This window comes from Gasterosteus aculeatus, chromosome 1 (assembly GCF_964276395.1).
Source record: "Gasterosteus aculeatus chromosome 1, fGasAcu3.hap1.1, whole genome shotgun sequence".
In the NCBI taxonomy this organism is placed as follows: Eukaryota; Metazoa; Chordata; class Actinopteri; order Perciformes; family Gasterosteidae; genus Gasterosteus; species Gasterosteus aculeatus.
The window spans coordinates 6,438,583-6,464,721 of record NC_135688.1 but is presented as its reverse complement, the minus strand read 5'-3'; the positions used below and the strand labels follow the sequence as shown (position 1 = coordinate 6,464,721).

The following is a 26,139-nucleotide window of genomic DNA, read 5'->3' as shown; positions in this document are numbered from 1 at the left end:
CTGCAGTGATGTGATTCATTCTCATGCAAGACCTCTCGCTGTTATCGGCTGATCGATTGAGCGTTGTGCTCAATTGTGAGTTAAAAGCCTGAACTTTACAAACGTAGGGGGGTTTAATCAGCGTAAAAGAGGAGGCGAAGCTCGGGACGGGATGAACGTGCTGTGATGCAAAATGCAGGAGGGTGAGGAAAAGGTGAAACAGGGGGAGAGTGAGACAGACGACGGTGCCGACGGGGATTAAGTGGATGAGAGGACTCGCTACGCTGGGCATCCATGGAGCCGGCATCCAGTTCCACGCTGATCCCAAAAGGGTCAGAACGCTTCACTAATGGGTACCGAGACAATTGATCTCTTACTGTATTCCTGGAACGCCCGGTATCGGGCTGCCAGGCACATTCGCAACACGCATATAAACAGATATTTCAACGCTGTACCTAAAAAACAAATTAAAAAAAAAAACAAATTAAAAAAAAACCATGTGAGACACACTTCGTTCACACACCCAAGTTGCCCGCAAGCGAGGAATCGCTGAAGTCACAAACACGTCGTTGTGTGCACATAATTCAAGGTGACTGAAAATAGCTCCTCAGATGTAAATAATGGAGAGGGGCCATTAAAGAAGGCTAAAACACATGGTGGGAGGAAGGGAGGGAAGGAGACGGGATGGTGGAAGGTGAATATGAACGAACGGCAATTAGTGGAAATGTTAAGAGTGAGGATTGTGTTTTGATGAAGTCTTGGCGGACGCGGAGGCTCAGAGCGGCTGAGGCTCATTTTAACAGCTGGTGTTATTCTCTGAGCTTAGGTAGAACTACAAAATCAGTGAACTAATGGAGCTGACCTAAAAATCTGCGCGTCATGTTTCAGTGGAATCACTGGCCTCCCACTGCGGTGCCGCAACAGCTCAGAGCTCTATGCATGGATCAAACTCACAAAATGTCACTTAGAATTCACTCCGGCCAATCTTTTTATGCAACTGCTCCCACTGGACGTTTCAAATTTAAAGTTTCAAGCGGCCAACTTGGTCTCACCACAGTGAATCCTAATTATCTGTGTGCAGCGTGTAGTCGAGTGTGATTAGAAACTGCCATTTCCACTCGCACCGAGATCCATTCCCACTTGTAATATTTCTAAGGATATTCGGCGTAATTTTCTTTTGCAGGACAGAAATAGGCCGGGCGAGGCTGAACGAGGGAGAACATAACCTGAGCTGAACGACAGTGGCCAAACTAAACGTGGCTATTGATCAAACTCCGTCTAAAGGACCAGCCCGAGGGTCATTTTGCATTAAGAACAATTTACACTGCATCGATCCAGGAGACTTTCTCTTAGAAAGGAAAGGCAGCAGCTAAAGTGTTCCGACAGTATCCACATGATCAACTCAGCATCAGTTCTGCTTTGCACTCGGGGAGCGGAGAGCAGTCACAACCCGAAACACAATCAAATGCTCACGTGCTTCAAATTGGAGGGAAATGGACTTCAAGCTTTTAAGGTTACATCTACGCAACCGTATGAGAAAGAACTTTTAGAAGCGCTGCTGAAGCACGTCCTGCACAGACGTGGTGTGGTCAGAGGTGAGATTGGCAGGTGATTTAATGTCTTTTTTTTTTTGAATACTCTCCTGATTGGAGGTTTGTGGTGAGGCTTTGTTTATTCCTCATGGACCTGTGCTGCTGGAGGCCCACGATCATAACTGGCTGATAAATACATCATCAGGCTGGGCTATAAATAGACTCTACGCTGCCTGGCAAACACACACACACACACACACACACACACTGTAACGCATGTTGCTCTCACTGGGAGAATCAAGAGCTCACATTTTGCACATAAACTTGCCGGAGCAAAATACATAATTCCAATTACACCTCCTCCAGGAGTGGGGGGGGGGGGGGGGGGGGGTCACGCAGAGTCATGCCTCCTTTTTCTCCCGTCGGCAGACGCTCGCAGCAAAAGGCCATGTATGAAATACGTTTGTGTTAACAATACAGCAGCAGTTCACACAACACAGAGCCTCTCCGTCACGTGTGTCTCTCTGCTCCTTTCCAACAGTGGAAATGAGACCGCAGTGTCGGCGTGAGTCACCACGGGCCTCTCCCACTGGGCCACATCGCACAGGACTCTTATCCATTGCAGTTACTTTACAGCCGTTGATTGAGACGGCCGGAGAAGGTTCAATTCTCAGAAGAACAATAAATAGTTCCGGCTAATCTCTGCTTACTGTTGCTGTTGTGCAGTCCTCTGGTAACCTTGTAATGTTCCTGATTGTGAACGTATGAAACTCCTATCGCACTCACGAAGGGTTCGGCGGTTTGAAAAGCCGTGCCCACCAGTAAACCAGTGTCCCCAGTTAGGAGCCTTCCTCCTCCGTGTTCCTCCTTCCCTGGGAGAGACGGATCAGAGACGGAGTGGAGCTGAGCCTTTTGTTGGACATCACTGAGAAGTATGCAGGACACGTTGAGGTCTGACTTACGTAGCCCACGTTGGATTTCTGACGTGTCCCCCCCCCTGGCTGCCCGCGATGGGGCCCGAGTGTGACGTGGGTGATGGAGACGAGGGGCGACAAGGAGACGAATGAGTCCCCTCGATCGCCTGCGAAAGGCCAGAAGCAATGCCGTCCGTCCCTGAGGGGGAGACGATGTCATGTTTCAGTCTCCACAGGTGATCGACTGCGCCGGTTCACATAAAATACCATAGTGGTTACAATGTGTGATTACAAGACACCGTTGAACAACGGAGTCCTCTGAACTGTGTGAATCCTGACGCACAAAGAAAATTCATAAATGTCAGTTTTGAGGTGACGGCTAAAAGAAAACCAGATGTCCCGGCATTTACATGTATGCTGGAAATGATTGAGGCAGAGAATCTGCAAACACTCAGCAAGCAGAAAGAGAAGATGAGAGAGAGAGAATGTGCATGTATTTCTCTGTCTGGATGGAAACAGAAATAAATGTTCCCTCTCTCGATTCTCCAGAGTTAGGGCTCTACTGAAAATACGCTTCCATCTCCGTTTTGGCAAAAGGTTGAACCCAGTTGATCTATATTTAGACGGATGCATTTGTCGCAGTGCATTTAATAAAGGGTGTTTTTAAAACCTCCCTTGGTGATCGGTGTGGATCTGTTTCCCACCAGCCTTAACAGAGGCAGCGCAACTGTTAGAGACGCTCGGCTAGCCGGCGAGGAACGCGCACGTGACATGCTGGATTTTTGTAGCTTGCTGAGCACGCTGACTGTAACAAATAGTTTACAAAGACAGCTCATACAAAAAGTTATTTATTTGTTGGACATTTCTGTCCTTTTCGGGGTAATACGGCGCATGGAGAATAACTTAAACCATTTTGTATTTTTTTGTGGTTATTATATCACAATAAACACTACAGTACATTTTCATGTTTTAACTATATTTTAATAAATAATTCTGGTGTTTTATTTATATTTATTTATTTATTTTCAACTTCTTCCATGCATGAAAAGTAAATCGCTAATTTCTCTGTTTTAGTGATCTCAAATCCCGGAGCTGCAACGCAGTTTTCAGACCAACTGTTTGGTCACAACGCGTCGAGTTCCCCACACATCCCACCGGGAGCCAGAGATGTGGTGAGATTTGGCAACGTCTCTAATAATGTCCATTTGTTGGTTGACTTGCAGTTGCAAGTAAAAAATTGACACCTAACCTAACACCAAGCCAGCAGGAGCACTGGCTGAGCAGCGCCTGTCCCTCCCCCCCCGCTGAGCGTGTGGGCTGAGAGCGACACACAAGTGGGAGAGGAGATAAAGCAGCAGAGGAACACAAGTGGGGGAGAAAAAAGACAAAGACGGGCTTGTGTGAGTCAGTCTTGAAAGAGCGATTCGTTGTTGCGTTATGTTACAGAGGACTGTGAGTACGTGGCTGTGACAGACACCGGCTTTCGTGGATGATGCATCGAGTGTGCAGCTGCTCCTCACAACAGATCGGTGTCTCCATCTCCATATTTGTAAATCTGTAAAAATACAGCAAAAACACACGGGTCATTCCGGTTGCAATTAGCCTTATAATAGTGTGTTTAATCCATCCGTGTTATTCCCAAAACTGCTTCCTCGCCTGTCGTACCGACAAGCTCTATTACACAGTAAAAAGAATTTGTTTTTTTTTTCAGCTGAAACAATAGACAAAAATCCTTCAAGTCGGATGCACAAATCTATATTTTCTGATCCTCAATGCAGTACGTTTGTGTGCCAGACAGGCAGACCAGGTGCGCAGAATCAAACACATCCTAGGTTATCAAATATGCAGTGAGTGTACAGCACCGGGGAGGAGGAAAGCGAGACGGCATTGCACTGAAAATCGTGTTGAAATGAAAAAGAAAGGGGTTGAGACAAGTAGCGATGAAGCAAGACTGAAAGTGAGAAGAAACCGAGACGGTCTTGGTTTAAGCAGAGCATCATTTTGAATTGGCCACAGTGTGTTTGAATAATGTCCCTTGAAATGTCATCCCATGAGGGTTAAAACGCAGTGTCCTTACTGCAGTAAGGCTGACACATGTCTGTCATGTACTGTGCAGGTACTCATATTCACACAGGGGGGGGAACGCTCGTATAATTGGGTTGTATCATGCAACACCAAAACCTAAACGATGCAGACTCATAAGACCCAACCATGGCTCCCTTTAGAGGCTGAAAACAATTATTTATTTATTACGACTGAAAAACTGAAGGGAACCTTTGCTTGAAGCTCGGCCCCTGGTCTGATTGGGGTAACCTCCTCTGTAAACACGCGGCACGTTTGCAGCCCGTGTTGATTCCACCCGGCTGCACACGGCGGCCCGGGAGCAGAGCGAGCGCGGACCCTGTGGACCGTGGTAATGGCAGAGAAATGTCGGTGCGTCTGTCCTCGCCCTCTACCTGTCCTTCCCCGAGGCGCGTCATCACTCCTCCTTCCTGTCCTTTTTTTGCGCCTCCTTGGGGGCTTTTTTTTCATCCGGCCGTTCACTCACACGTTGATAAAACCGCACGCCGTATTCTGCAGCTCGAGGCTCACCGTCCCTCGACCAATCACCTCACTTTTTGTTCTTTTTCTCCTTTTATATGTATAATATTTGTTATTATTCACATGCAGCTCTGCAAGGAAGGATAACCTAATGATTATTTCCTTTTACATTTTGCATCGCTTTCCTGCATTCAACACTAACGTGGATCGAGTGTGTTAATTTAGTCACTTGTTCTCTCCAATGAGACGTCCAGAGTCCCTCCGCAGCTTTCTCAGTTAATAATGAGGCTTTAACAAAAACATGAGTGGGAGACAGTAACCAATACTCCCAAGTCTGAGGAGTGACAACAAGCGGCATCTCACGGAGCCAGCAGGGAGTCTCCGTCTCTCTCCGTCTCTCTCCGTCTCTCACACATTCGCATAGCAAACCGTGACGAGGTAAACACGCCGCTGGTGTACCGTTTCAAATTGACAGGCAATAGAGCTCCCCGCGCAGGTTAGTCACTCATTTGCTTGACACCATCTCGCCACTCCACCCTGCCTTCCTCCACCCACTTTGTCCCTTTGCCGACAGCCTGAGAACGTACAGAGCTGATGTGTTGTCTCTGATGAAGCCAGCTACTAAGGTTGTGGCCTCAGTAGCAGTGAAGTCCTGATCCCTGTTATGATAACTGTGTATTTTTTTATATTCAAACAGGCTTCGATATCAATCAGGTGGAAAACATGACAGTGGATAAACGCTCGACTTGCAGGTATTCAAATAGCAACTCTGTTTGCGTGGAGCCGAACTGAAAAGAGCTGGTCCAAAAAAAGCAACTATGCAGCACAAACGTAAAGCGAGACCGCGCACAGATGGAGGTGCATATGGGAGTTTAGCGAGGGAAGAAAGGGGGGACGATGGCGGGATGAAGGATATCAAACCTAATCGAGGTGGAGAAATTGAGTCAGCAGAGGTTCCACAGGGGGGGAGAGGAGGGCTTCATCACGCTGTCAGTCGCTGGCACGTTAACACGCAGGTGCACTGCCCACGATTCCTTTCCCGCTTTCCTCGGCTCCCCAGTGGTTCCCAAAAGATTCTGCGATGTTGCGGTGGGTGGACCTGCTGACCCTCTGTGGGGATTCAGGGCTATGCTGAAAACGGATTGTTTTATTTTATCTTTATTAAAAGTTTGAAGTTAAGGGCGCCCCGGTCGAGGTCACGAATGGGAAACGGTGGGAGGAGAAGAGATTGTTTTTGGCAGCCGCTGTGGAGAGACACGGCACCACACCGAAGTCCAACCGGCACACAAACTGCCAGAAGGGCCGCGTGGCTGATTGTGTGACGCCGAGCTGCCATCCCGATTTCTAATGAAAAAGCAGAACAAGTGATGCTCACTGAAGTCCCACTGCCCCCACAGTTCCTGAAGCCCTCTCCTTTGTCCTCCACACAGCAGGCCGACAAGTAAATAGTCAACAAAAACAACAACGTCAGCTAACATCGCATTGTAACATTTACCTTTTGGCCTTTGAATTGACTGCAGAAGTAGAAAGTAAATCCCACCCATACAGTTCTCTAAGCATCTACCAGCAAATGCTAAGAGCACTTCCTTTTCTACTCAGCCGTGGTCTAAATGTCCCGTTGCGACAATGCAACAAAACACCTGAGACAGACGGCGGGTGAAGCAGCTGCGTTGTGTGAAACCCCGTGACGTGAACAAGAACATGCGTCACCGATGTGGTAGACGGGGACAGACGGAGGAACGGCTCGTTAACTTTAACATTGGAAAAACAAATAATGTCGCGCAAAAGGCGGCGTGACTGGGAAGTGTGATCCGTATCCTTTAGTAACAAATTCCAGATCTGTGTCCAAAGACTGGTTTGAAAAGAAGTCCTCCCCGTATTGCCTCCCTGAGGACCGGATTGTTTTGTTCCTTAAGGGGTGTTTTAAGAAAAAACCTGATTATGAACAAGCCTGCCATATGCTTTATGGAGCGTGAGCCAGGTGGTGTCATCTGTGTTTAAGAGTGAGATGTTTCACATACGGATGCATACAAAACTACTCGGTTATGTTTGAGAAAAGATGATCGAGATAAAATCATGTTTGTTGCAGAAAATAAGTTACGCTCCTGATTCAAATATTAGATTAACCAAATCATCCGATATTAGATTAACCAAATCATCCGATATTAGATTAACCAAATCAGCCGCTGCGCACTGTGCTTTCTGCCAATATTCATTATTTTGAACCTGATCTTTTCATACTTAAAATAAACAACAAAACTTAGATATCTTCCAAAATAGAGCAAGTTTTGAGTCTGTCGCTGGAGTTCTATTTCGAACATGAAGACCAAACCAATTAAAAAATGCATAATCTGATATATTCACGCTCTAAGGCTACCAGGTTGAGCTGCCATGTTTCCTAACCAGTTTGTGTAACCAGGTTGTGACTTCTACTTGAAAGCTGAAGCGGCTCTTCAAACCACACGCAGGGATCCAACAAATTCCCCTGGGGGTCCCCTCATTTTCAAGTGCTCTCCTGCTCTTTCCTTGCCAGCTTGTGCATTGGACGTAGCACTAAAATGTTCCTTTTTTGTCTGTGCTGTTACAGTAGATTGGTTTGAGGGGGGACCGGCTGAAGGGCCCAATCAGAAGCCGCCTGTGAGCTGATTGCCTTGTCTGATGAGACGGAGACGTTCGTCACGGACGGGCGTGCTGCTGCGGCAGCGGCGGTTTGCCGCCGTGAGCGGGTGGACGCACTGTGACGCCTTCGCACAGCGTCGGCGAAGCGGAGACGGGGATATTCGTTGTGATAAAAGAGGCTTGTTTTGCTTTGTTCCCCCCGACTGGCGATGTTAAATGGTGCGACAGTTTGTTTTCGACAGTAGCCTTGTTCCTGTTTCAGAGGAGGAGACACCGATGATGTAACGTATGTATGTTTCCCCCCCAGAGCTTCAAACCATCTCGCTCGGCCAAGACTCTGCTTGAGCTGTCGCAGGTCCCCGGGGCGAGAGGATTCTTTTGTTATTCCCCATTGCTACTGCAATGGTTTAGATTTAGTGAATTCTATTGGAAATAGCCATATTTGGGTGAAAAACAATACATTCTTTGGTTAAACAAACATTTTTAGGTTCAAATGAATACTTTCCCAAGGTTGCATGTTGTATTTGCACAAAAAAACACAAGGTATAGTTTAGTTTCATGACAACAAGAAAAAGTTTCCTGTTGGCAAGTTGTGTTACACTCGAGTTGTCGCATGAAATGCCTTCATGGGAATAAATCGAGTTGCATCCGTCTTCAGCGATCATGGAGGGGATACGGCCTTACCGGGTGACAGGGAGCAATTCCTCCGCGCGTCTGTATATTAGATCAATTCAAGCATCAACACTCGTCTAATGGCTTCGTCATTGTGTGCGACCTCTATAACGTGTCCAATAGCTTCATTAATGCGTGCGGCAAACCTCATTACAATTTGCGATGATCTCATCACAGCCCTGTCACAACCGCCGTGCGGGGACTTTATAATCTGGAATAACGCTGACAAACAGGAGCTCCTGGGTTCGCTTCGATGCCATTGCCAAAGTGGGGTCCGATATACATATACATCGTTTTCTTAACCTCACAAAGTAGCCTCGGTGCCTAAACCTCACTGAGTTATTACCTGTGAAGTCTATATGTGTGTGTGTGTGTGTTTGCTTGTGAAGGCACACTGCTGTGCTTTAAATCACTTACATCTCCCAACACCTGCCAGATGATGCGGAGGAACACTGCTGAGCAGAGATGGCCTCAAAGAAAGGCGGCCATCTGTTCCTGGCTGCTGACTGATAGAGTGTGTCTGCGTGTGTGGGATTGTATCATCTCCTTTATCCATTCAGCGATCTTTGTGTATTTTAGGAGGAGAACCGGGACTGATAACGGAGAATCGGACTGAAGATGCTGCCGTCGCTCTTCACTGTGCTGCGGACCTTCACCGAGCTGTAAGAGCAAACCTCCCTTTTGTTAAGAAGGACCACCGCACTTCATACTCAAACTGGATGTAAAAAAAAAAAAGTAGTAATGGTTACTTAAGGGTAAAAACAAAACACTATCAGGTAATTATGCTACTTTTAAAGGGAATACCGTTCATGTGGGAATATTATCCTTCTCGAACCCTGTAACCATCCAGTGCTGTTTTGAGTTTGTGCTTTTCTTTTGTTCAATGTTTAATTTGATGAGTTGTGGAACTTTTCAAAACATCCCCAAAAAATCTATTTTTTATTTTTATTTAGCTTTCCAGTATCACGGTTTTCCACTCATGTTTCAGTTTTCATTGTCTAAACCTAAGAAAATAACACAAAGCCCAGCATTGCAACGCCAAAACAGTTTCCCTCCCCAACAAATGAGGGCAAACTTTGTTGCTCCACCCCAGTAACATCCGTCTCCAGTCTCGGGGCGATTATGACACTTTATTGCAGCCATTTATCATCACATTCCGAGCCGGTGTCCCTAAAGGACTCAGATTAGGGGAGTAGAGGTATTGGAAAATGAAAAGGCAAAAAAGTTGTGCATGCACTGGGACTGCTGATGCAGAGAGCTGGTCATAAAACCCTAATGGATGCCAGGCTGCTGAGAAAGCACAGGTCTCTCAGAAACTCCACATCATCAGCCACGGTGACCCGTTCTGTATAACGGGGGCCAAAAGCTCAAAGTTATTGAGAAGAACGAATGAGACAGATGGTGAAAAGGGAGGGAGCGTTGTACGTTTTGCTGTCACGTAAGGTGGGAGGGTATTTTTCGTTGTTTGGAACTTAACAAGGGCAGTAGCTGAGGTTGAAATAATGTTCTGCCGTGTGTTGTGCCTCAGTTGGAGATTTATTTTCACTTTCTGGGGAAATGGCGTCCGGAAAAATACTTTTAAATAGTCAATACTAAGGAATAGGACGAAAATGAAGCGGCACAAACAGCAGCATTACGCAGGCGAGCAGATTGGCCTTCAGGGAATCGCTCGGCTTAGAAGGACAGAAGTGATAAATGATGAAGGGCATCAGAAACACCTGCTTCAGATCCACAGAGATCAGTCCGGCTAAATCTAAGCCGGGGGAGGACTGAAGTATATAGCACAGGATAATTGTAAGTCAAAATGTACTTTGGGACAAGGACAATTACATGTGTACACATGCACAGGTGCTTGAATGTGCTTCATTTGTAATCAGCGGCCTTTATTGGTGTATAAATTATGGATATTCCGGCTCTCATCGGTGATTATGTATCTGCAATAGCTGTAAAGAAAATCCATCTTCATAAATCAAAGCTCAGAAAAGGATTTGTCTACTAACACATGATGAATGCTGTTGTTTATAATACTCAGCATATTATTTTTATGACGTTTACATTTGTTATTTTATTTTTGGGATATTAAAATCAAAACTTGATCAGTTAAACTTTAGATTAATCATTTAGGTCTTTTTTCTAACCTTTTCTGCCCTCAACTATTATGATACAGTAGTGAGTAATGATGATTGCAAGAGTGAATGAAGGGAAACAAACTACGGTGCTAAGGTCTCCCAGGGCTGCCAAAAAGAGGATGACCTACCATCCGTCCTGTGCCAGAATACATCGAGGGTTGACAGACGCAGGAATCTGCTGATGCTCTGCTGCGGGGCATTTCGCACTACACATTCCACGTAGACACACAACCGAGGCCAGCAGCTGACCTTCGACACACGGCGGTGCTTTGAGCTAAATGCTAACGGTGATATGCTAACATACTCGCACCGTCTACTACGCAAATACACTGATGCCAGTGGAGATAATCGGAATGTTCACCATACTCACAACTTAGTTTTAGTGTGCCTGCATGCTAACATTTGCTGATGGGCACTAAATGCACAGCTGAGCTGGTTCAGGTAGAGACGATTGGTTCAAGCCAGGCACAGATCTCAAATAGTTCAAGATAGGTCAATAGGTCAAGACAGCCCGTTGGTCAGGGCATAGGACCTGAACTAATCTAGTTACTGATACCTGGCGCTTTGAGACTGCACATGCCTGACATTCCAAGAAAAGCAGTGGGATTCACAACAACGTGAGCCTGATGGGTACATTTTTAGCTCCGTCCAGTTGTTTGGACATTTAGACCGAATTGGGGGATTTTACCTCTTTTGCCCTCCCTTGTATAACCCTTACTTGTAAGACCGCATAGACAGCATCAACATTAACTGTGTCTGGTGTAAATACCACCAGCTAGACCGGAGTCGGCACTCTTTTTATGCATGCTGCTCAAGAGTGGAGCATTTGGCGCACGACATGGGAGCACGTTCTCAGCGCTGCACGCAGTCCGGCCTCAAAGCCAAACAGAACAAGGGTGTTCTTGCATTGGCCGTTCAGAAACCCAAAACGGCGTCAAAGCAAAAGATCCGCACCGTTGTTGTCATGGTTGTAGTTGCGCGTTGCTTGGTGTGCAGGTGTCTGGGCCTACAAGCGTGTAATCAGTGCTCAAGGGGGTTGTGTCTGAAGTAGACTAATCAGAGGGAAGATCAGGCTGCGAACAGCAGGTGTAAATCAGCAATGATTATTTATCTCTTATCTTTCTTTTTCCCTTCTCCTTCTGAGCCTGTCCTCGCTTGGCATGAACAATGCTCGCCATGAAGCAGAAACATGCTGAATGGGCCTGTGCCTTGCACCCACGCTGGCCTCGTCCGGCTCTGGCTTCATCTGGCTTCTTCGCTCGCGGCTTCCCGTGTCCTCCCTGCATCGCCGATCCTGTCTCACTTTTTCTCATGTCAATCATCCGCCTGTCAGGTTTAATGAAGCGCGTTGATCTAACAGATGCCTGAAAGGAGCTTAGATATTTAGCACTAAAGCTGGGTTAGAGTATTAAAAGGATCAAGGAGTGAGATGGTTGGAGAGGTTGTGTTTTTTTCTCCCCTCATATCTACCGTCCACAGTCTTTTTTTTCCTGTGAGGGGGGGAAAACATTGTTTTTCAGCAGAGGGACAAGACAAGTAACTTTGACCTTTCAAGTCCTTGGTGGGAGGTGAGAAAGGCTGTTACGCTGTATTGTGCCAACCTCACGCTTTTCTGTTTGTCACCAGGTCCAAAACCTCTTGTGTTTTGGAAACAGGCACCACAGATCAGATTCACTGCATGTGATTTGTGTGTCAGTATTAAAGCTGTTAAAGGGCAGACATCATTACTTGGCAACAAGGAGTAATGTCGACATTTTATTGCATTTAGTATCACCGGGGGTCTTGTCAGACTAGCGCCGTACTGCTGCAAGTACCCTCATTTGTAATCCTCACTTATCTGTGACAAACTGCCGGTTTCGGCACCTTTTTTGAGTGAAGCAAGGCTCACTTGGGCGAGATTGAGAAGGCAAGAGGCTGATCCGGTCTGATGAAAGAAGACCTCACTGACTGGCTCGGGGAGACTTGTGAAAACGGCTCTAAACATATATTTGTTACTTTAAAACCAGACCACGTACTGTGCATACTATTAGTGTGTTAATGGACATTTTTCATTGCTCAACTGTGTCATATTTTCTGCAGAATTAGCATATTCAGTCCTCTTGCTGACCTGTTGGTCTTCACTTTCTCTCATATTGACTGTTTCTAAACCTGTCTACACTCTTGATTGGAAATTTTAATGTATCATCTGAATGTACAGTAGCTCCCTGCAGGTCATACAATGAGGGTTTTAATTGGGAGAGCATCGATGAATATATGCACTGCTGAAATATGGGCATATTGTTCTGGTGTCAATGCTCTTTACTCCCATGCACAACCAAAGCCAACACAAGGAGACACTACATAAACATGGACAGAGCCACAGAACAGCACAAGGAGCAGAATGCCTCAGCAGATGCTGTGTGGTTGTAGTGATCACATGGACACTGTTTTATCTGTACCCAAGGAGACAACATTGTGGTTGTAGACAGTGGGACGCCTGATTAAATGTGGCTTGAGCCATCTGTTTCAGCAACGCACAGGCTGGCTTCTGAGACCATCTTGCACACAGCTACTTCGGCATTTTCTCTCCTAACAGAGAAACTATCAAACTATTAGAACTACTTGAATTTATTACTTTTAAAGCAAAGATATGTGGCCGTGTCTACTTGATTGACCGCCTAAACACCAAATATATATATATGTATATACGTATATATGTATGTGTATAATATATATATATATATATATATAAGTATACATTATATCAATAACATTTCAATTTGAGGGTATTTGAGCTACAGTGACATTGCCAGTTGCCCTGTTCTGTTCACATGCTGTATGTCATGACTGTGTAACAGTGAAGCAGCTAAATTCATTTCAGCCATCACATCACCCAAACCTGTGTGGAAGTGTTGACCTTTCACGGTAATTAAGACATGCAGAATTGTGGTCCTTCCACTTGTCTTCATATTACAGGGGTTCAAAACCGTCATAATAAACAAAGTTACAATAACATAAAGATAGAGTGCCGTTCTCCAGCCAATTTAATTAAACACAGCTCAGAAAGTGCTGACTCAGTCCACCAATAGACTGAGAAAAATCTCTCCCACAGTCATTTTGTCCAGGACCTTTCAAATTATTGTTGATTAGGAGCACTGAGTCTCCTCCAGCGAGAAGAAAAGGGAAGCAGGGAGGGTGCAGGAGGGCCAATCTATGTTTGCAGTCTTTCCACTTGGCTGAAAACACACTCTGCTGATCAGGTATTCAGTTGTTCCACAGTCAGGAGTTTTTTCAATGATTCGTGATAAAAAGGAACACTGGTCACGAGGAGGCAGGCATAGACATTTTATTGGTCAAGCGTTTTTTCCCAGTTTGCCCTGCATGGAAAACCTCTTAAGGGAGGCGAAAAAGAGGCATCTTGATCAGATGCCAGAGCCACGATGCTGGGCACTTTTGGCACAAAGGAGCAAAGGAGCAGCGGCCCTGCTCTGCCCGGTTTCTAAGGCTCAGCCAAGCAACCCTCGACAGAGAGCTCATATTGGACGTTGTTTCTGGGATCTCCAGCCAGATATCCTGAGCATAGTCGAGGGTCGAAAACGTGGACTGGCCAGTAAATCGAGAACTTTGCCTTCCAGCTCAACTCCCTCTTCACCTCAATGGCCCAATACAACATCGCTGCTGACAGAGAACACTCCCTGTCCATCTCATGCTCCATCGTTACCCTTCCTCGTGAAAAAGTCCTTGAGATACTTGAACTCCCTTAGTGCTCATCATGGTTTCTTTAAACTTTGCATTCCGTCTCACTGCTGGAGGTCACGGCCTGACAGGCCAACAGAGCCACGTCGTCTGCAAAGAGCCGAGACGAGACTCTGAGGTCCCTCGGCTGCACCTTGAGCTCCTGTGCAAGGGAATTACAAACAGAATCGATTACAGGTTGAGCTGTAGAAAACGTGTGTTACGGTGGCTTTAGGAGTGCATACTTGCAGTCAAATTGTGACGGAAAGCCATTATCTCTAAATGAAAGTCACTCGCAACCTGATCATGTCCACTATACACTGGCCTTGTGACATGATCCATAATCCCAAGTGTGTTCTAGTAGCGCGTCTAGCTTCAGTCTCCCTGAATAATTCAATTCAAGGCTGAAAACATAGGATGTCCTCTGTTTGCATACTATTTGGCATCTATTCATATATGTATGACTTACTGTATATGATCGGTGCTCGTAAGCCCACCGAAGAGCCACACGGATCAAGGGCTTGTTCATTGAGATCAAGGCCTTTGGGAGCAAAATATTGTATAAAATGTTGTGTTTTTAAATTCAAGGCTGTCACCAATTTTGTGTGCCTTAATTGGGGAATTGAAAATCACAAAACAAATAGTGTATATATAGTTTGTCATGGACAATGACCGTCACCGCCGTGTGTGTGTTATATTTCCAGTGTATTTATATAAATAAAGGACGACAAACATATTGATGACATTCAAAATCTGTAAAGGTCTTTTTATCCCTGGTATTATCGTTTCTGCACGAGGCAGCTGTTTTCCGAAACGCAATAACTGACACATTATGGGAAACCTCTTTGTTGGAGCATAAAACATCTGATGGCTGATATTCACTCTGTATGCTCGACTACCCCTGTCCTCACCATACAATCTACAGCAGGAGGAACGTTATCATAATAGTAATAAAAAGGCATCCAAACTTGGGCCCCATCCCACCTCTGTGGCTGGTATGAAGAACATTGTATACCCGGAAAGTAGACACGAAATCACATTACCGTGCCGCAACATAAAAATAAAACACAAAAATGGCAAAAACAAATGGAGCAGGGGAAAGAGGTTGGATGTGTGATGAAGCCGTGAGTAGAGGGACGGAGAGCGAGAATGAGTCAGCGGCAGTAGCTTTTGCTCTCTCCAGCCATAAGGACAGACGTCTGCCTCATAATAACATATGCCCACTCAGAGTTTATTCATGTGCGTTATCCCCAGCCCTCACCAGGTGATTTCACGGCTCCCGAGCAGCCGGGCTGGCCCTTTTTTACTGCGGCAGATTTTGATAAATGATACTGATAAGCCGGGCTTGTGGGAAGGACTGTAAAGCCGGGCTAAATTTAGCCCAACAAAGAGCGAGACATTGATCACGTTGTTTACCCGTCTCCCCCCTTTTCCATTTTCTCCACGGTTTGTTAAACTGTGGAAATGGCCGACCAGCCGTAAGTCACTCATAGTTGTTTTTGTTGTTTTTCTGTACAAGAAAGGCAGCAGGCGTTAAAGATAACTCCCCCCCCCCCCCCCCCCCCGTCCTCCCACTTCAGGTGGTGCTCAAAGATTTGAAAGTGGGCAATGAATTATGAACCAAGTTTCCACTGACGTCTGGACGGAGTCTAGTGTCCTTTTCCCCACTGCACAGTCTACAGGTAATTGAGCGTGTTTCAGAAATAAATTCCATGATATTGATCTGCTGGAGGTCGTTTTCTTTCCTGAGACGCTCGATCAAGTTTCACTCAAGTGCACATCGACTCTACGTATACGCCTTGAGCGTCTGTGTGTGTGTGTGTTTGTGTGTGTGTGTGTGTGCATGTGGATGGATGAGACTGAGTGACCACCTTTGAGGCTGGACCAGGAAATCCTCCAGAGACATGAAGAGATGACCTTGAGTCTGATAATTAACTTGTATCCATCCAGATCCAGTTCTTGCTTTCACCTTCACCCCGACCTGACTTCTCACACGTATCGCTTTGCTCTGTGCCATCTGATGCTTCGGTTAATTCCCTTCCAATTACGTCTTCCAACAAACGTCGAGCGGGTTTAGTTGTCGCCTGTCTTATTTCCGGCAGCGTGCGCGGTGTTACAAATTGATCTGGCCTAAAGGTGACAAGGTTTTTTTGACAAAAGGGTAATTTGGGTCTTGGAATTCTGCCATTAGTAATTTTATTCACATGTTCAGGTTATCTGGGACTTCCAACTTGGCTGCTTAACAGCATCCTGGGGCTATTTTTATTCAGTGCCTTCCAGCATAGATAGCTTTAAATGCAATTAAACATTCGTGCCAAGGACATTGCCATCAATCAAAGGCACATTTTATTTTTGTGTTTGTATGATTTTACACAGACATGAACAAATCCCATGCAGCCATGAAACACCTGGGATTGTACCAGCAGTGTCTCTCCATGTCTACATATTAGATGGGCTTAGCAACTTTGTCAGGCTGTGCTTTTCCTACCAGTACTTTGAATTTAACGCCACAGTCATAGTCGAAGGGCGTAAATAGAACAGTAGGTGTGGGTGCACCAGGGATACACTGAATGCCATTATTATCATTAATCTCAGGGCCACCCCTCTAGCGCTGTGTGCTGCACAATCATTCATGCGCCTGATACAAAGGCTCACTAACAAGGGCGGACCTCCTCTATGAGGTGCATATTCAGTGCTCAAACCCCCTCTACACGGTGTAGAAAGGTATTTCTAAAACGTGTACGTGAGCGTCTGTAAGACGGATGATGATTGTATCACTCCGACTCCTGTTTCCTGTACGCTCAGAGAGATTCATTAATCCACAGTAACTATCGCCACATTTCCCTGATGTTGGGTGCCTGGCGCTTGACGGCCCCCTAATTGGTAAAATAATGTCCTTCTTTTATGCCGCTTGTTAGCATTCGGACAGATGTCACAGATACCTGTTAAAGAGGCCCTCGCCTCTTAATAATCCTCGGTGCAGTTAAGGTGCATAGTGCTGCTTAATTATGGCATGGCCTCGGCTTCCACTGAGTCCTTTTTCCATAAGAAGCAATAATTGAACTGTAGAGTCAAAGACCTGGTAGTTTATTCTTCACGCTAATGAGAATGTTAATTAAGTTCTTTCTGAACATTGACATTGTTTGCTCTTTTTTTATGAATCTACGCAGCCAAGACGACAAGAGCCTCACAGCCGACAGACCTATGATGACCAAAGACGTTCGCCCCCCTCAGCAGCCAGCTCAAATATAACATATTAGAAGGGCACAAAGAAATCACACGTCTATTCTCTGGTCAGTTTTTGAGATGTGTTAATTATTCAATTCCATGTCAGAATTTTTTTTTCCCTACCGTATGGTGCTGTTTTGTCTTTGATTACAACATTTCAAGCACTTTGTAGGACAAAATATCATACTATTGCATTATTCATAGTTTTTCTTTTTTGCATTTCTTTATATTGATTATTAGCAGGAGCAATCACTTGATGACACACTTGTGTGTGCTTGTGAGTGCACGTGTGTGTGTGTGTGTGTGTGTGTGTGTGTGTGTGTGTGTGTGCACTGTTTCTGTCTCCGGCTCGTCCCTCAATCATAGCTTCTTAAATTGGAATTGTTCACTTGCAATGAACCGTATATTCATTTTTCCAACAATCACCTTTAAAAACAGTAGAATAGTATGACGTTATTATCACATATAGAGGCACAATTTAAAACATGATTAAATATTGAAAGAATATTGTATTCCAATTCCTCAGACTTAACATTCCTATTTAGGGCCTATTGCCCTGAATGAGCCTCGTCCAACGCAAGTGTGTATAAATGTTTGTGTGTGTCCATCTTTGCCCGCATGTTCTTTTCCAAACACAAGATTAAAGGGACTAAGAAAACAAGCCAGGAGGCCATTCGTCCACCATGTGGGGAAGATTAGGTCAGACAGACGCTAATAAGCGACCAAGGGAGAGCAAAGTGACAATGATGGAGAGATTTATTGCACACCCAGAGTAGGAGAAGGATGAACGAGTGGAACCAGGACTAAAACGAAAGAGAGACGGACACACAGACAGAGAGGGAGAGATTATACTGAGTCTTCGGGAAATCAATTCAATGTGCTGCTCAGGTTTTCAATGAGCTCTGCGGCTTAGTTATCTGACTGTCAAGTCTTAAAACTACAGCGACGTTGCATTCAAATACTCGGTGTAAAACCACGACGAGACGTGGCGTCGTCCTTTCCGGCGTCCGTACGCTCCGTGGTGTTCAGATATCGCCTCGACATTCCCCGAAGGAGCTTTTCCCATGTGCATAAATATGGATGCACGGATCATCTCGTCAGCATAAATAGAACTTCTGACATTATGACCCAGCAGGCCCGTCCCTGACTTGGCTTAAACAAGGCCGCTGGCTGCGCCTGGTCCCAACTGGCAGGCGTCCGCTCAGCAGCAGACCGGAACCACAATCTGTCCCCGGCAACGAGCCGTACTGTAGTTCAATTCAGCCTCTCCTGGCCTCCTCCTCATCCTCCTCCTTCTCTCGCTAGCCTTCATCAATCCTTCCAGCAACCTTCCCTTCATCATCCAATCTCATGAATAATGTGCGCTGCGCTCCCGCTAAATGTATCATCTAGCCTTTCAGCGGTGCTTTTAAGATTTACATTGGATTTGTGGCATTTTCTACTTGATAAACAAACGCAGCTAAAAGCGGCAGTGTGAGGTTAGGCATAGATTTATTTCGTTATTTATTCGAAGGAAACTGCAAATGATAACAAAGGAGATATGTTAGCGTGACATATTTGAAAAGAGTCAACAAGCCCATCTGCTTTATTGCATCATATTACAATATTGAAATGCCAAAGCAGATGGAGAATGATACTGTATCTGGATAGGCATTCATAACGCATTAAACCAAGCATGTGTGTGTGTGTGTGTGTGTGTCTGCAGGAATAGGACAGTCCTTTTTACAGCTTATGGGTAAAATGTTAATCATGGAGCGTTTGGGTGGCTACCAAGTTTGTTTACAGGTCATAGGGAAAACTGATCCTTATATATACACATACATATTGCATGTGGAAAAAGTTTGACATGTTCCATCAAGTGAGGTGACTTCGGCTTCAGCGTACCGACGTGGCTTAAAAGAACAGAGGGTGGACACTGCGCTTGTTGGGGCGACTTCTCTCAGTACACAGACCACAGGTTTCCTGACTGTAACTGGCATGGATATTATCCAACTGCTCACCGTCAGAATGATATGATACATGTTGAAAAAGTTATTTGTGGTCCTCTTTACTTTTGTTCGCTATGTATACTGAAAAGACAGTCAGCGCTTCGGTGATGTCCCGTTGACGGCTCTGTCCACCATTAACCTTTTCATGCGGCTATAATGGTCAGGTCCTCTAATCACTGGTTTCCATTACGACGAGAGCACATGTGGAAAGGGAAATTGATGGAAAGGTTAAACAAAAATAAATCTGTAATATCTGAGGTGCATGGGGGCTGAGATTACTTTGATTAATTAACAAGGCCATTATATTACTTCTAATTGCTTCTAAGAACTCGCTGTCAGCTATTGGAACCTGTACTTCCTGTTTGCAGCCACGCTGCCCTGCAGCGAGCATGTGTTTTTGTTTGTTTTGGAGAAGCTATGAAGCATATATTTGAAATCTTGTATAACATCCAGGTTTCCTGGAACCACAGGGACAAAGTCATCTCCAAACAATCCGTAAACATTTAATAACTGCTATCGTTGGCGCCTTTTTTTGCCAGTAGAAACACGTTCAAAGCGCAATATTGTTCACTTGAGAAGTCGGTCTATTTTCATTTTACGTGTTTTACGGGAACGATGTATTCAGGATGTAGATACAGGTTACATCGATTGGCATCAAAGTACCATAACAAAATAACATTTTATTTATTTGACTGAAACACTTCTTAAAGATTAGGTTAAAATTCTTTAATAAATGTCAGTGGGGTGATCTCTCGTTTTCTCTACTTCTCTCTTCTGACTGAGGCAAATTGAGGCTCAACTTAAAGCCAGTTGATGCTTAATGCCGCCCAGAAGACAGGATTGTTTTTTTATCATCCTGTATTCTGTTTTCTCGTGCACTTTTCAGACTACAGTAACCTTGAATATGTGTATTTTTGTTTGTGAATACCTTGATTTGACCTTGGTTGCCCTTTATTAACTGGGTTTGGTCACGGTGAATATCCAACATGTATAAATATTTAAGCTCAGCTTCTACTTATTCTATTTTTGCTGTTTTTTTTCTCCTTTTTTTAAATGTCTCCTCTTCTAAAAAGTGACTAGTTTCGGAGCTGAGTGATAAAACATCGCTGCTCATCTTTCCTTGACAACTCAACGTATAGAAAATGTGAATCAGATCGGATATTTCTCTCTGGGAAAACCACGTTATCTGAAGTATCTCCATCCAGACATCAAAGCGGAGCTACACAAATCCAAGCCGCGAACTTCAAGCAGAATTACATGCTCACTGACTTCTTTTCCTTTTGATGGGAGCTGTTTACTGACCAGAACCCCACCCAGCTGCAAAGTTGAACCCTCTGCGCTCCCGATGTTCTATAATTATCCCTCACGTCACAGCTGCTCGGGTTCATCCTCACATCTTCTCCCCTCCCGCTCTCCTCCTCTCACGTGTCGTGTTTTTGTTTGTAGTTTGTAGCTAAATTAAAAATTAAAAATAGGCCCGCTGAGATGGAGATTTGACAGTGAGGGGGTCTGTACTCCAGCTGATTCCCTCTTCATTTGGGTTTCATTCTCCAGGCTCCCTCAGATGTCTCCTCTCTGCTGATGAGAGCAGTCTGCGCTTTCATCTCCACTTTACTTGTCCCTCCATCTCTTATTTTAAGAATGTGTGCAATGGATTAGTTCTCCCCTTGAAAAAGCCTTTGGATTAAGATGTGTGGAGGGGCAACCGAGAGGATGATGAAAAAGAAGAGGAAGAAAGAAGAAAGAGAATAGAAGAAAGAGGAAAGGAGGACATGATAAGGGGGAGAGGAGAGTGAGGGGAAGCGCTGTAGGACACTCAAGGAGTCGGAGGAGGATAAGAGCATCATATTTTGTGTGTTCATTGGACTGAACATGTAACTATCCTCTCAACAACATCAATGACGTTTGGCCCCCGTTGGTGTTTGGTATTCAACATCTGTGCAGCTTCACGTCCGCCACTTTCTTCTTGTGCGTGTTGTTGGAAAGCTGTAACTGGTTGTTTGGTTACCCGTCTGTTGGCTCCGTGTGAAGAACTCCAAAAAGCACCGGTTGTTGCTATGCGACCGTTTGCGACGGTAGGAGTCCGTTTTGAAGCAACGTGATATTTAACGCACGCTGAGCCCGACTGCCTAATGCACGAACGCCACAGCTGTCAGGGGGGGCTCCGGCTTTCCGTTAGAAACAAAGTAAGTTGGCAGTATAGGAGGAAGTGCTTCGTGATGTGTCCATAGGTCTGATGATGTCATCGCGTTGTGACCCCGTTTCCATGTGAAGGAGATTCCAGCGTGCAGCCGAAAGGCCGTTAAACGGATCCAACATGTGAGGGTGGCTGAGCACTGATTCAAAAAGTCTCTCATCAAAGGCACACACAAGCCGGTGACTGATGTTTCTGTGTAAAGAATGACCAGAGAGCTCGGTGGAGGAGTTCAAGCGTTGCTTACTTTGACAGCTTCGGCGGACCAGGCTGATCTCTGCAGAAAGCCCGCGGCCTCTTCTGACGCTGTTAGATGACTAAACGAGCACTCGTTTCGAAGCGCGCTCTCCGTCACACGCTTTATATCGGGCCTTTGAAGCAAGTCTTGGTTTATTTCTGAAAATGCATGTGATGACTTCCTTACAGTTGACAGGGAACAGGGCCTCTGAGTTGTGATACACACATATTCGAGCTCAGCACAGTAACTCAATCAGTTTCGCCCGGTCAGATAATGTTTTGCAATGCCAGTATGGGAGCAGTAACTGGTATTGGCTTAACGTGAGAATAAAACATCAACAGAGAATTGGTTTCTTTAATGTTAAGCAGTGAGCAAAATCGGTTATAAGCAAAGTTTAACATGCACATATCATTTCTGCATTGGTTGGAAAACAAACCATTTCTTCACCTCATGTGAATTCTCTAATGTTGTTGCAATTAAAAGTGTTTGTAGGATGGTCTTTTTTATGTGCAACAGCACAAAAGCCAACACATGTCTCTCATTAAGGTCTGTGGCTTTGGGCTGATGCTGATCTTCACTCTGTATATTCACACCGTGCAGGTGATGGAGCAGATAATGTTGATTATCTCCTTTATCATTGAGCGACGATGTGGGACTTTCTGTTTCTGCCAAAACCGAAATACTCTTCAGCATACTTACAGGAAACTTGATGTTTACTCTCGTCTCATACACACGTTTCTACTTAAGTTGAACAATTAAATAGAGATTAAACATAGAGATTAACTAAGCCATCTAATTACTTTGACGATTTAGGGAATATAGTGATGAAGCGCTTCATTCTCTGTTCTCTTGACAGAAAGGGGAAGCAGGCCCAGATGGTGAATATGGGCAATTTAGTGAGCATTTCTTTAGTGCACTCTATTCACTTTGTCTAAAAGGGGTTCCCAGACTAACCGTAGCTGCTGAGACATTGAAAATGTTGATGACTTACTGTGTCGGATTGATTGTTTACACACGCACTTATGCAACAACGCTGGCTGCGGTTTGTTGAAAGCTTTTTCCGCCGGCACATAGTTTGGTTGAAGGTATCTTTTGTTCGTCTGTAACTATGTGGGAATCATGCGTTTTACATCCCAAAATGTTAAACCGGTCATTTGCCTTATCTTTTTTTTTTAAACTTTCCATTGTAACCATTTGTTTGAAAACATTGAGGTAGGAAAACTCTTTTCCTGTGCTGGGAGGCGTTAAACCATGAGGTACAGTCCGTAGCCACGGAGGGCATGAGCAAGTGGTGGAAAGTGTAAAAGCCTAATGCAGGACTGCTATTTCCATCAGAATCCATAATGAGGCTGGCTGAGCCATGTTCTTCTACATAATGAATACCTTGTGAATATGTTTCATAATTAAATAAATACTCAAATACATATTATTGGGAAAAGAATTTCATTTAAATTTAAATTTAAATGTATTATTTTACTAAATAATACAGTTTACTAACTATAGGCCCAGCAAGAATTTTGTATACAGTATATATATATGTGTATATATGGTTCTTGGGAAGTCGCAGAAATTGGAGTTGGATATTGTTGGGAGTTCAATGAAAGCAAATGCCATCCAGAGAGAGAGAGAGAGAGAGAAACAGCAAAGAGCTCATAACAGCACCTAAAAATCAGCCCTTTGGCAGAAATTATCCTCTCAGCAAAGTGAAGATGTACACTTTGGCCACCGTACAATTCTACAAAGCATACAGTTTCTTTCTCACACACACACACACACACACACACACACACACACACACACACACACACACACACACACAAACACATATTCAGATCTCACGGTTAGGGTTTCTTTATACTCTTTTCCTGAATTTCTATCTTCTTCATTTCCTACGACAGTCTCAGTGGGAGAATAAAAAAATTGAAAGTCACGACTCGTTTAACCCCCGTCCTGATTGGATATTAATATGTTGCAGGATCTACGGCTTTTACTCGCAAAGCTGTCTTATTTTTCCAAAAGGCGATGGAGAGGGCGGCAATTGGAAATCTGGGATGTGTGTTCTTTATTCCTCATATTTTAGTTCAGTCTCAGTTATTTTGTTTAAAGAAATTTGATATGATTTTTTGGAAAACAGTCAGAGCCTTAATAGGGATTAAAGTATCAGCAACATAATCCCAATTAAGGCTCTGACTACTCTAGACTATTTTTCAATTACTCCATCAGGTAATTGACAAATAGTTAGTTGGATGGATGAAAACAATAGCGATAATAAAAAATACAACTTGAACCAAAAACAACAAAGGTTTGGAAACTTCACATTTTTGTTGTAGAAAATGTATGTATCGTATATAATATCATTTTTGTTATAGCAATATTAGTATGGGCTTAAGTATCAGCTATCAGTATCAGCCAGTTACGTAAACAGCATAAAACATGTTCCAATGTGTTGACATACTTATCCAGTCCACTCTAATTATACCAAAAAAATGTATGAAAGCTTTGGTGTTCTCTTGGAAACAATGAGTCTCCAAGAGAACACTCGACAAGATCACGCCTGTTTGCTGTCCTGACTCCGAAAGGGTGGAACAAGCTCTCTGATGACATCATGACCTCAGAGAGCCTCCACATCTTCTACCACAAACCAAAGACACACCTCTTCAGACTCTACCTCGACTAAAAGACGAACAAGTTGTAGCACTTGTAAATCTGCTTATTTGTTGAAATTGCACTTTCTTGTTTCTCTTCTGGGTTTGTAGATGGTGGAATGCACTTATTGTAAGTCGCTTTGGATAAAAGCGTCAGCTAAATGACATGGAATGGAATGTAAAATAAGCTTTTCCGGATGTGTTGTCGTGTCACTTGTGTGCTTGTTGAGGACAAAAGGCAAGGTCATTGCAGGTCTGTTTTTGGGGTGAATCAAACAGCATTTAGCCAACACTTTTATCCAAAGCGACTTACAATAGGTGCGTTCAATCAAGAGAGAACCAAAACAGCAAGAATCAAGAATGTACCAATTCCTCAAGAAAGCAAAATGACAAACGTGCTATAAGAAGTGCACAGCTGGAAGTTAGGATGATGTCTGACACTGTCCTATCCAAGCACGGGTCTCATCTTGATCAATCATGTGTTGCACATGTGATGAGATTTTCTCCAACCAACATGAATACGCCGTTTCACTTCTTCTACTGTCACTTCGTGGGTTTCAGTGTTATGTGATCCATGCATGGTAGAAAAATAACTGCGCAGTTGCGCGCGTGCTTCCGTTTGTACACACACGCATCGAAATGCGCGCGCATTGTCCATATCCAACCCTGCGTCGTGCCGCTCATTACACGCTTGCAACCTCACGGGGCTCCTGCGCGTGCTCCCGGCATTCGGCGGTGGTGTGCTGCTGCTGCTGCTCGCTGATACCCGGGGAGCTCAGTCCTCACACGGTCCTCCTCCCGCCACGGAGCAGGAGTCACGGATCAGTCAGCACTCGGTCGGCCGGTGCGAATTTGGACCCGACAGAGTGCCGGGGACAATTACGCGTCGAGGCGTTGCGCGGTGCCTCTCCCCGTCCCACTGACTACAGCAGAGGAAATAAGCACACGGCTTGAGGACATTGTGGCTTTTTTTGTCTGGACAGAATGGCAGGTGCAGAGTGCCTCCTGAAAACACCGAGGTAAGAGACAATCTTACCGGGATAAAAAAAGAAACCGAAAATGTCGATGGACATTTATTTATTCCTAAACGAAATGAACAATGTCAATTTGTTTTGGGGTACGTCTGAGGTTCGTGCATTTCTACTTTATAGTGTGTATATGATGCCACTTTAATATTATTCTGCGATACAACTTCTGGATTTGCCTTAGCACATATTTGAAATATATATATATATATATATATATATATATATATATATATATATATATATATATATATTTGCTTTCGTTTGGATGTATTTATAAAAGCACTTAAGTGATCGTATTTCATGTTGCGTTGAGTCTCATCTTTTGACGTTGCAAACTGTGTCACTTTGTGTCCGATGCTGGAGAACAAAATCCACGCAGAGGGATGCAGTGAAGCCGCGTTCACAGTCAACAATATGTTTCAGCCCGCCAGAGATTCATGGCAGAAAAAGTGCACGGCGGTCTTGTTTTAAATCGAACTCAAAATGCCTCTGCAGTATTCAGGCCCTCAACCCGCCACATCGATCCTCTCGTGCCGTTGAACTCTTTCCTGAGCTGTGGAATGCAAAGGATGCCACAAAAAAGTTGCCCGTGGCCGAACGGGGTCAGTCATTGGAAGTCAGCGGTTAAATGCGCCCTCACCCGCAGGCGGATGTGCGCTCGGGTACCCGGCGCACTAAGACCTGTCAATCATTACCGTGTCGGAAAGGTCGCAAAGCG

General features: G+C 44.6%; 1 protein-coding gene across 5 annotated transcripts in view; it reads left to right on the top strand.

The window, feature by feature from the left end:
* The window catches only part of sphkap (SPHK1 interactor, AKAP domain containing), an 81,454-nt gene that overhangs the window by 26,456 nt on the left and 28,859 nt on the right, over window positions 1-26,139 (top strand). For 2 of the 5 annotated variants that reach the window (XM_078098387.1, XM_078098386.1), the window contains exons 2-3: window positions 3,500-3,597; window positions 8,837-8,919. In XM_078098387.1, the coding sequence (XP_077954513.1) occupies window positions 8,876-8,919 (44 nt within the window). In that variant the 5' untranslated portion in view covers window positions 3,500-3,597; window positions 8,837-8,875. Of the gene's footprint in view, window positions 1-3,499; window positions 3,598-8,836; window positions 8,920-24,969; window positions 25,413-26,139 lie in introns of those variants that run through there. The other 3 variants (XM_040162658.2, XM_078098388.1, XM_040162745.2) reach the window with 3 other exon arrangements.